The following is a 10,644-nucleotide window of genomic DNA, read 5'->3' on the forward strand; positions in this document are numbered from 1 at the left end:
GAATCATGGCAGTCTAACAGTGGAAATGTTCATGAAATAATGAATGAATGAACCAGTATCATCATCATAGCAACATTAAGAATATCTAACACAGATATGATTATAACTATATGATCATGACCATGACTGATTAGAGCAACGCATGACAGCGAATAGAGTAATGATAGCGATGATATGACTATACTGCTAGTAAGGATGACAGTGTAAGCAGGATTCTTACGTCGCGCTATAGTTAGGATTTCTGCTATGGATTGACTCCTTGGTGGTGGTTGGGATGGCGAGGCATGTGGCCGAAGGGGCGCCGCGTCTGACGAGGTGCCCGAGGTGCTTCCCGTGTGGTGGCACTGCTTGCATGGTAAACGTGTTGACCTTTGGAATGGTGGTGGATGGTCTTGCTGGTGAAGGTGTCTGTCGTGTGTAGGTGACGGAGTAACGCGTGTGATGAGGCGGGGCTTTATTGACACACCGGGTTGCATTGTGTGATTTTGCATTTGATGGTGAAGGTATGGTGAGAGGTGCTGGGCTGTTCTAAAGTGATGCTTTAGGATGCTTTACATCACAGGTGACAAGGCTGAAACCCTTGGAGGTGACAGCGGTCGTGTTTAGGTCCAGCGATTCCGCTGCTTGAATCGGGCTTTTGACGGTGAAGCTTCGGTTCCTGGTGCTGGCTCTGGCCCTCTTCGCATGTACTTTGGGTGGTGTGTGTTTGCCGTAATGATAACTTCATTTCAGTGATTGATATATATGTTTATATTTGAAAACTACAACTTTTGCTAGATGAATACATTTGGATCAAGTGTGTTTTGTTGTGTGCATGTAAAAGCACCGAGTTTCACTCGCACGAGTGTCAACTGCTGAACTGAGTCAGTGACACGTGTGCGCGGGCGTGGCGGGTGAGGGTGAGCTAACTCTCGTGTTGGTACAGGGGAGCCACTGGCGGAGGCGAGGGGGGCCGCCCACTACGAGCGCCCCGTGGCCTGGGTCCGCGGCAACAAGAAGGGCTCCGGCTACCTCATGCACGTCACCAACGTCTTCCACCGTCTTGGCTATGAGCTCTCGGAGGACGGCGGCGACTGGGACGTCCTGTGGTCGCACAACTACCCTTTCCGGGAGCTGAAGGAGAAGATGACCAAGCTGAAGCCCCACCAGAGGGTCAACCACTTCCCCGGCTCGGGCTTCATCACCAACAAGGTCAACCTCGCCACCTCAGGCCTCCCCTTCATCCCGCGGGCGTTCAGGATGCCCCAGGAGAAGGAGGACCTGCTCAGGCATGCGAAGCTCCACTCGGACCTCCTGTTCGTGCAGAAGTCCAACAACCATCGCGGCATTAAGATCGAGAAGCTGGACGCTCTCGACTTGGGCGCCGACGGTTCCTTCGTGCAAGAGTTCGTGCACAATCCCCTGCTGGTGGACGGGTACAAGTTCGACATCGGCGTGTACACCATCGTCACCTCCATACAGCCTCTCAGGGTTTACATCTACGAGGGGGATGTGCTCTTCAGGTGAATGAGGGCGAGTTATTTGTTATCGTTAAAAAACAACAACATATATCAGGAAATACATTTCATAGAAGATCAATAGAACGGTTTCATAAGTGGTATATCTGCCTTTTCCCCATCTCAAAGGTTCTGTCCCGTGAAGTACCATCCATTCGACCCGGAGGTCCGGGACAAGTACGTCGTAGGGGATGATTACCTGCCCACGTGGAAGGTTCCCTCACTTGCCAAGTACTACAAGGATCTTGGTTTCGGCATGAAGAGGTCCTTTGACGCTTGGCTGAAGTCACAGGATAAGGTAGGAGGAGTTTATTTATCAGTAAGGCCTTGTCGTGTGATAGTTGTCTTGTTCAAAAAGGCAGGTGGCATGCGCCGTCTTGCTATGCTGTTGGAACTTCGGTTGATGGTGGTCACGCTTGCACATACACGTTGTAGCACTACTTTTATATCTGGAATTTATTATATGCAACCTGTTTTGTGTCTTAAACATTTTAACAAATCTTTTTGGCAATTGTAATGTATATGTTGGGTATCGATAGAAATTTATTATTGTTCGAATGTTCTCTGAGCGAGACGCGCCCCTTTCCCGCCTGCAGGACTCGGAAGTGGTGTGGGACGCCGTGCGGGAGGCCATCCGCAACGTGTTCTACGGCAAGGAGATGGCGCTGGTGCAGGCCACCAGCCACTATCCGCGTTCCACCAACTTCTTCGAGATGATGCGCATCGATTTCGTCATCGACGATCAACTCAAAGTCCACCTGATGGAGGCCAACATGTCTCCCAATCTCTCCTCGTCACACTTCAAGGAGAATCGACTGCTGTACGAACAGGTGGTGTTCAACCTGCTCTCGCTGGTGGGCGTGGGGCGCGCAGTGCACTCCGCCTCATTGGCTCCGAGCTCCCAGGAGGAGGCGGAGATGCAGGCGGCCCAGAAAGACGTCATGGTATTCCCCGAGCACTGCGCCGTCTCCTGCTCCCTCGAGAGGGCCTGCGACAAGGTGGAGTGCCAGCTGTGCAAGCCGTGCCTCAGCAGCGAGCAGCAGGAGGACCTGACGCGAGCCTTCCTGGAGCACCAGCGGCGGGGCATGTGCCGGCGGGTGGTGCCGCCGTCCATCCAGCACCACCACGCCCACGAGCCTGCCAACATGAGCGGACTCTCGCCCGAAAATACTCTGCTGACGGAGTGGTTCCGCGGGCAGTGTCTGCTCGACCAGGCGCTCTGCTCTTGATCAGGCCTCGGCGTCGCACGTGTACTTTTATACTCGTAAATTATGCAACAATAAAGTGTCTCAGTCAAAACATATGTTTGCGGCTGTAGATGAGTTGTGGCTGTGCAGCAAGATGTGATACAGCTGCTATTCATTTAGAGAGTGGGCGAGTGAGTGAACGAGACAGTGAGTGTGCATGTTTGCATTTATATATATTTGTTTTGTTTTCTTTTTTTATTTGGTTTTCAAAGTTAATCCTGATCTTTAATTAGTCAGCAGGTCTTGTTGTATTGGATAGCTGTTAAACATTAAACGGAGACTAAAATCGTGCCCATAAGATCTGGTTATCCTATCAGGTTCCTTGTTGTTAATCTGGACAGATGAGATGTTTCATGTCCGTTGTTAAGATGAACGAAGCAAAAGCTTTTGTGCCTTGTTTTCTGTTCGTACTTTATCGCCGTAACGTCAGAAATAACGTTGGGGATTGGCTGACAAATGGCAGCCGTAATTCTGTGCACAAATCTCCATGCACATATTTTTTGTACTTAATATAAATTTCATGTTAAGTCTGACACTGTATATTTTAAGACTGTTATTAACCAAGTGCAATTTATTGTCACAAAGCATCTGCTATGAAGAAAAATATAGCATGCAGAAATGTATTTTATTAAGTTAATTAAATATGGAAAAGATAAACAAGTGTTCATTGTATGTATATATTTTGCTTGAAATTTTCATAGAAATTAATTTAACCTTCATTTGTTTGTATGATAATTGTATTTTTATAATTTAGATATACCTTAAAGTTTTCCTCACAATATGTTTATTTGTTGTCTTTCAGAGGCTATTGAACTATTAATGCAATAAATGGCCTTCTTGTTCGAGATATTAACATAATTCTTGTATAGCGATAATCACTTACGCGTTACTTCATATGCATGTCACTTGTAAGTAGCGTCATCATCACGCCATCACAATAAAAGGCCTTGTTTATAACGGATTATTTTTTCGATACCCTCGATTTTATGCACAGCCACTGTTGAATTTGGCACTACATTTCTTTATAGATTTCCCTTAAAACAGGTTCGAAAAATCGTTCGTCCGATATTCCGGAAGAATCAAGTTCACAAGTTTTCCCAAAGAAAGTTCGCCAGTTTTCCTCCCTCCGACGGGCGCCCAAAATGTTACCACACGCTAGCCGACGCCCGCCAGAAATTTTATGAAGTGTGAATTAAGGTTTCATCTATTTTGACATGCTTTTGGAATTGAAACTTGCCTTCAAGTTCAATTTTTAGCAAACCATATTTGAAGAATGCCCGGCCAAAAAAGTACCATCGATTTAGACATTTTAGGAGCCCTGCTATATACGTTGAGTAAAATCAATCAATCAATAAATAGATAAACATTGTTCATTATTGTTTGACAATTTTCACCGTTTTAGTTACCACGGTGCGACAGTAAGATTAAGGATAAGCCAGATGTGCGAAGCTGAACCTCGCCCCGGCTATGCCTGTGAAGGAGGAAGGCAGCAAAGCAGTTTAAGAGGAATAGACAGTGTGAGTGAGAGAGAGCGGGGCATATCGTGTCGCGGCATCTTTACTCGGGGTCGGAAAACCCGTCACCACGGTATTGTGGCAGGCGAAAAAACAAACGAACACTTTCGGAATGAGACATGGTATTGGCGATGTTTATATACTGTTAAGAATGAATATGGGAAAAGACGCGGACTTCGAATGAGGCTGTGCCGATTTGAGAAGTTCAAGCTGTAACTGTAACAAGAAGATACGGAACCCAGGTTACAGCTGTATTTGTTTATGTGACGACAGCGTTAATTTTGAGCTGGAAGGTAGTAATTCCCTGTTAGAATGGCCGTTGAGGTCTTAAAGTGGAGTTCCGATGGTGGTTGCACGCAGAGGAAGTTGACTGCTGTCAGAATTGAGAGACGGCGTGGTCAGTTGAAAAGGAGAACATGCGATAACAGAATTTCGGCATTTGAATTTCTTATTCGCAAATCATTATTCCGTGATTATGACTCACTCCGACCACCGCACTCAAGAGTTTGTTGAAACTGTGTTTACGCTCGTCATTTAACGCGTAATGATATGTACACTGCACCAAATCGACTGAATTTGAAGCCGCCAGCTCATTCGGGGAACGGGTTGGGCTCACGACACAAGGAAATCCATCGATTCCTTTTCGATTCGTTGCTTAGATTGCTAAATAATGAATTTCACTTGAACATGTTGTAAAGAGTTGAAAGAATATTATAATGTATTTTTGAATAAGAGCAATGTAGAGCAATGTGGACCTAAGGGATTTCCCGATCGAATTTGTTATCTGAAAAGTCCTCGTAGCATGAACTCCTCAGGTGTAATAGTAAATAGAGGTAAACCTTAAAACGGAGAATCATGTGCACATCTGAAAGATGCCGATGGTAATAGATGTGTGGCCAGTAAGTATGCATATTCGTTGTCCTTGCAATGAAGACGGGTGGGATGTGCTTACCACAAGTAGTTTACAACAGCCCTAATTTGTGCAGATGTATTTCCGTTGCTCTTTCAGCGTGAATATTTGATATTTATTAAATAAAAAGACGTATAAGTTTACACACATGAAGATGGTAAACTGGTCGACATTCCAGTAAATTTCATCAATCGTTTTACTAATACTTGACAGCTGACTGGCCGTTGAATCAGGAGAGAACGATCCGACTGATTGCCATAAATGAACAGAGCAGCGTGCCACTTGGTCGCATGCAAGAGCCGAGCTGATTGGCCGACATGAACGGTTGCGTCATCAAAGGCACGCCAATTGCAGTGGACTTCTGGAGGCCGACCAAAGCACCGGAGGTAAAGTGGAATCAGAACAGTTATTGTTCCCCTTGTTATGTTTGTGGAGAAAATTTTCCGGCGCGCTTTGTATCCTTTATTATGCGCGGTTAACATAATTACTTCTAATGTTCTTGTGGCTGAGTTGATAATGTATACACACGTTGGACGAAACTTTCATTGACAGGGGGGACGGCGTCAGTTTCTCTTTATTTTACTCGTGTGTGTGTGTGTGTGTGTGTGTGTGTGTGTGTGTGTGTGTGTGTGTGTGTGTGTGTGTGTGTGTGTGTGTGTGTGTGTGTGTGCGTGGTGTGTGTATGCGCGCGCGCGTGTGTGTGTGTATGCGCGCGCGCTTAAACACTATATGTTTTACAGTATATTTATATGCGCGCGCGCGCACACACACACACACACACACACACACACACACACACACACACACACACACACACACACACACACACACACACACACACACACACACACACACACACACACACACAGATATATAAGTGTACACTTAAGATACTGAAATTCAGTTGTATGTTTCCAGGCTCGGCTCTTTTTCCTAACTCACCTGCACAGAGATCACACACTGGGTCTCTCTTCAACATGGCGGCTTCCAATCTACACCTCCCCAATCAATGCCCTGCTTTTACTGCACAAATTCGAGGTTTGTGAATTTGGACATGCCGGGGTATACTTTCCCTGGCTATGTTTTGCTTCGATTATGTGAGGTACTTAGGATTTTATTGAGAAGGATTATAATGATCATTACTCTCTTAAACACAACATAAATCTTTCTGTTTCTTTGCCTCAGACTATCACCCTTTCCCTTAGCTCTATCTCTGCCTCAGCCTCTATCTCCTGCCTCGTCTTTAACCATGACCTTACCCCCCCCCCCCCATCCAAGACCCTACTGCCACTATTACCCCTTATCCCGAACCCCACCACAATAACCCCTACCCCTATCCTTATCCCCACCATTACTCCCAGTTACCAGCCTCCTGCCCCAATCCCACCACTTTACCTAGCTCCAGCTTCAGCTACCAGCCTGCATTCCCCAGCCCCATCTTAACCTCAGTCCTAGCCCTCATCCCTTGGCCCCCATCCCCCAGCCCCACTTCTAATCATCCCTTGGCTACCCCAGCCTGCAGTCCCAGTCCCTTGCTCTATATAGAAAAAAATAAAACTAAACTTATTTTGGGGGGTAATTCACATGGTTGATTATATGTTATTCCAGATACCAAAGAGTATAATTCGAGAATTAGAGGTGGGAGAAACGTACTTGTTGCCTCTTGATCCTGAAGGAGACTACACTATGAGTGTTACACCCATTGATGCAAATCATGTACCAGGAGCTGTCATGTTTCTATTCCAGGGTAGGTAATGGGTGTGATCTTCAGTACTTTCATGATTAATCACTGATTTTTTTTAAGTAGTAGGAACAAGGATGTTGCTACACAAAGTATATATATTTACTCGTTATTATGATGGATACTACAGAGAAGTTAAAATAAGCATTAAGTGGCTTGAAGGAAGATATATTTACTGTTGTCCTGTCCTTTTAGATTGACTGTCATCACACTGTATTTGTATTAAAATATATAGATATATCAAATCATTTACTCATATTTTAGTAGTAGTTAATATACATCTTCCTATAGCTGAGAAGTCACCCTAGAGTCAAGTGGTGAAGTTTTTGCTTGAACATTTTCTTCATGCAAAAACAAGAAAATAGTTCACTATCTTTCATACAATTGTTAGCACATATCTTTGAAAAGTACATTTAGTTTTGGACTATGTATAGATGTAATATTATGATTTATTCCTCTGAATTTTTTTCAGGTTACTTTGGCAATATTCTGTATAGTGGTGACATGCGTTGGTATCCAGAACTTGTAGAACATCCGGTACTGAAGCGTTTGATAGAAGCAAGAGAACTGGATGTGCTGTACTTGGACAATACATTCTCAGCACCCTTTTGCAAATTCCCATCCAGGGAGGAAGCCAAAAAGCAGCTCTTTGATATTATTGAGTATGTGTCAAAAATTCATTGTATTGATTTTTAATATCTTAAAGCATTTCTATCAACAGCTTTGGTGGGGGACCTTGGATGTGGCAATGGAAAACTCAGAATAAAAAAAATCTAATATCAGTGCACCTAAATCTAATTACTGTTATGAAAATCTCCATGTAAAACCTGATATGCCTAAACAAAATTAATCTCACACACATAAGAAAGTACCCAAATGGAGGAAAGTTTTCCAATATATTATATCAAGTTACATCAGGTGATGCCCACACTTTGGCTCAATGAAAATGCGATTTACCTTTTACACAGGGTGTAACCTGCAAAGCTCAAGGGTTGCAAGGCTCGTCTGATATGTTTGATTTCTGTCATGGAAAAGTAGCCTACCTTTCCAAACCAACAGCAGGGAATGTGAATATTAGAAAGTAAGTGAAATCCTTGTTGGTGTGGTTAAGGTGTTGATGCCTCATGCTGGACATAATGTGATTTGATGCTTTTTCTTTGAAGAGGAGAGTGAGTGAGCAGTGACCAAAGGAATTCACATTTAGGAACCTAATGGTGAAAAACCAGAGGGAAAAGCATTCTCTGAAATATGAGTGGGATATTCACCTGTACACATGGAACAAACAAATTAGATTAATGATAATCTGAATTAATTATTTTCAAGGAATGCACTGAAATAATTGTTTATAATGTGTAATTGAAGTTTTTGTGTATTTTACAACTCTAGGAGTCACAGGTTAAAAAAATTGGAGATGCACTCATGTCAAACACAAAACAAAAATCCCAATGGTGTGAGATTTACAATACAAAGTATTCTGTTTCAAAGACAGTAATGTAAATTTTGAAAAATCATTAAACAGTAACATCATGTGTCTCTCTTTGCAGTTCCTATCCAGATCACACAATTAAGATCAGTGTCCGAGAACTTGGCAGGGAAGACCTGTTGGAGGCAGTTGCAAGGAGGTTTCAAGAGAGAATTCTTGTTAATCAGGACAAATTTAAGGTGTTGGAGTTACTGCAGTATTCAGATGCTTTTACCAATGACCCTTCACAAGCAAGGATTCATGCAGTCCCAATGTCACAGGTATATTGAACTGTATCAGCATGCATTGTCTCCAAAAACTAGAAATTCCAAACATTAGAGGTCATCCATTACTACAGACATTTTTATAAACGTAAAAACTAGGGTGAGGGCTTAATGCCCAATTTATCTTTCAGAAATATTGCTCAGGATGTTCTTCCGAAATCAGCAATTCCAAAGTAACATTCATTTCCCAGAGTGTACCTTTTTTTTTTTTTACACTTTTGAAAATGTTGATAATCAAAGATAACTTCTTGTTATGAAATATTGGATGACACTTTCTTAATGTTAATGCTCAGATTTGAGTTCTAATCTGATACATACATATTGAAAGTAATTAATTCATGTCATTTATTGCAGATCCAAGTTAGAACACATGAAAGATGGAATGAGGAGAGCCCAACCATCAGTATAGTGTTGACAGCTTTGTTTGTTGGATGGCCTCATGGACCATACAGTAGCCAAGCAAACAAAGGAATCTTCAAAGTAATGTACAGTGATCATTCATCCTATGATGAACTGATGCAAATGGTTGGATGTCTCAGACCAAGACGCATAATTCCCATTGTACAGCAGTGGTCAAAGGTTGGATGGTGGGCTGATCCTAATGCTCCTGACCAGTCAGCCAAGTTTGACATGTCTGTATATGATCACTTGCTTACTTATCCACCTCCAGATCCTATTCTGATTCCTGAGGCCATTACTCGGATGATGTCACAGGGTGGGCCTTTGATGGTATCTCATCAGCCTCGCCGCTGTTCCCTGCGCCATGGCCTGGCACCCAGGCCCAGACGTGCTTTGGGAGTTCGAGGGGTAGTATTCACTTCCCCAGAACGAGTTGCAGAATCTCCAGTACCCAGTGGTAGCATGACTCTTGACGTTAGTTTCCGTACAGATACATCTTGTTCTATCATGCATCCTAAACTATATTTCCCTAGTACTGAACAAGAAAGTAATTCTATGGCAACTCAAACACCTAGAAAAATATTAAAATCAAGAAGATTATCTTCCTCTGACGATAAAGATAACAATGTCACAATATCAGACCTAAGGTTACGAATTATATCACGTACTAAAGCATTGGCTGTCTCACATTTTATTAGCCTAGACTCTGAGGATGCTACTGGCAATGGCAAATCTAGCTCTGAGGTACTCAAAAAGGCCAAAGCTATTTGTCAGTCTCTCTCATATGTTGATGCCCTTTTCTGAGCAGAATAACAAAATTCGATCTATTAATTTTAATTAGCAATAAATTATAATACACATGAATCTGAAAGGACCTCGGAATAGTACAAATACTAGTCATATTTGTGGATACGAATCAGTGAGTACTGTTATTTTTCAGTAAAATTGAACTTTGTAGTTCATAAATATGGTTAACAATAAAACAATGATAACTGAATGACCTGCATTATTTATCCTATTGCACTGTATATTTTTAGATACAACATTCATTTCATCAGTAAAATGGCTGTTGCCAATATGAGGCTTTTCTTTTCCTGTCCCTTTATCCCCAGACTACTACTATGCCTCTCAGTATCTCTCTCTTTTCTAGCATCTTTTCTTTGCTTCCCTTCTTCCCTTACTTTTTTCTTTTCTGAGGCTGCTCTTTCATTCTTGTTAACTGTCCTTTTTGTCCAGACTTTATATCTCATATGTTTTGCTCTTTTTCTCTGAGCTCTTGTCCTTGTTTTGGTTTATCTTTCCCTATTCTCTTTTCTGCTATGTATGACATTGACAAAAGAACTATATTTTTTATTTTTATTTTCTAACAGGCATTCTTTCAAAGGTATGTGTTTATCCATTACAGCTTATGATATTATGAATTGTGTATAAAGCTTGTATTTAAATATGTTAAGGACATGTTACAGTGGTTGACACAAACTCAGTAATCCTGTAGTTTTCATGCAATATATACACACATGCACATCATTCTCAAATTTGATATTTCAAACCATAATGTGTCTATAATGATCATTTTTAAGTAAATATATAT

General features: G+C 42.4%; 3 protein-coding genes across 5 annotated transcripts in view; all 3 read left to right on the forward strand.

Moving 5' to 3' along the window:
• The window catches only part of LOC119582590 (probable tubulin polyglutamylase ttll-15), a 28,030-nt gene extending 24,333 nt beyond the window's left edge, over positions 1–3,697 (forward strand). For all 3 annotated transcript variants that reach the window (XM_037930961.1, XM_037930959.1, XM_037930960.1), the window contains 3 exons: positions 926–1,502; positions 1,626–1,794; positions 2,093–3,697. In XM_037930961.1, the coding sequence (XP_037786889.1) occupies positions 1,015–1,502; positions 1,626–1,794; positions 2,093–2,725 (1,290 nt within the window). In that variant the 5' untranslated portion in view covers positions 926–1,014 and the 3' untranslated portion in view covers positions 2,726–3,697. The remainder of the gene's footprint in view (positions 1–925; positions 1,503–1,625; positions 1,795–2,092) is intronic.
• A 1,787-nt stretch (positions 3,698–5,484) lies between these two features.
• On the forward strand, positions 5,485–7,917 carry LOC119582957 (5' exonuclease Apollo-like). The gene is made up of 6 exons (XM_037931471.1): positions 5,485–5,553; positions 6,086–6,205; positions 6,529–6,615; positions 6,776–6,914; positions 7,381–7,590; positions 7,877–7,917. The coding sequence occupies exons 1-6, from the start codon at positions 5,485–5,487 to the stop codon at positions 7,915–7,917; spliced, it is 666 nt and encodes a 221-aa protein (XP_037787399.1).
• On the forward strand, positions 7,432–10,050 carry LOC119582591 (5' exonuclease Apollo-like). The gene is made up of 4 exons (XM_037930962.1): positions 7,432–7,570; positions 7,877–7,989; positions 8,453–8,651; positions 9,009–10,050. Exons 2-4 carry the CDS (start codon positions 7,919–7,921, stop codon positions 9,855–9,857), a joined length of 1,119 nt encoding a protein of 372 aa, XP_037786890.1. The 5' UTR covers positions 7,432–7,570; positions 7,877–7,918; the 3' UTR covers positions 9,858–10,050.
• The last annotated feature ends 594 nt before the right edge of the window (positions 10,051–10,644 follow it).

The sequence above is a fragment of the Penaeus monodon genome, chromosome 16 (assembly GCF_015228065.2).
Source record: "Penaeus monodon isolate SGIC_2016 chromosome 16, NSTDA_Pmon_1, whole genome shotgun sequence".
Lineage (NCBI taxonomy): Eukaryota > Metazoa > Arthropoda > Malacostraca > Decapoda > Penaeidae > Penaeus > Penaeus monodon.

Coding starts and splice junctions, on each gene's coding strand:
- LOC119582957 (XM_037931471.1), top strand. CDS start 5,485: ATGAACGGTTGCGTCATCAAAGGCACGCCAATTGCAGTGGACTTCTGG. Junction 5,554..6,085: donor GGCCGACCAAAGCACCGGAG/GTAAAGTGGAAT, acceptor GTATGTTTCCAG/GCTCGGCTCTTTTTCCTAAC. Junction 7,591..7,876: donor GTATGTGTCAAAAATTCATT/GTATTGATTTTT, acceptor CCTTTTACACAG/GGTGTAACCTGCAAAGCTCA.
- LOC119582591 (XM_037930962.1), top strand. CDS start 7,919: ATGTTTGATTTCTGTCATGGAAAAGTAGCCTACCTTTCCAAACCAACA. Junction 7,990..8,452: donor GGGAATGTGAATATTAGAAA/GTAAGTGAAATC, acceptor CTCTCTTTGCAG/TTCCTATCCAGATCACACAA. Junction 8,652..9,008: donor ATGCAGTCCCAATGTCACAG/GTATATTGAACT, acceptor CATTTATTGCAG/ATCCAAGTTAGAACACATGA.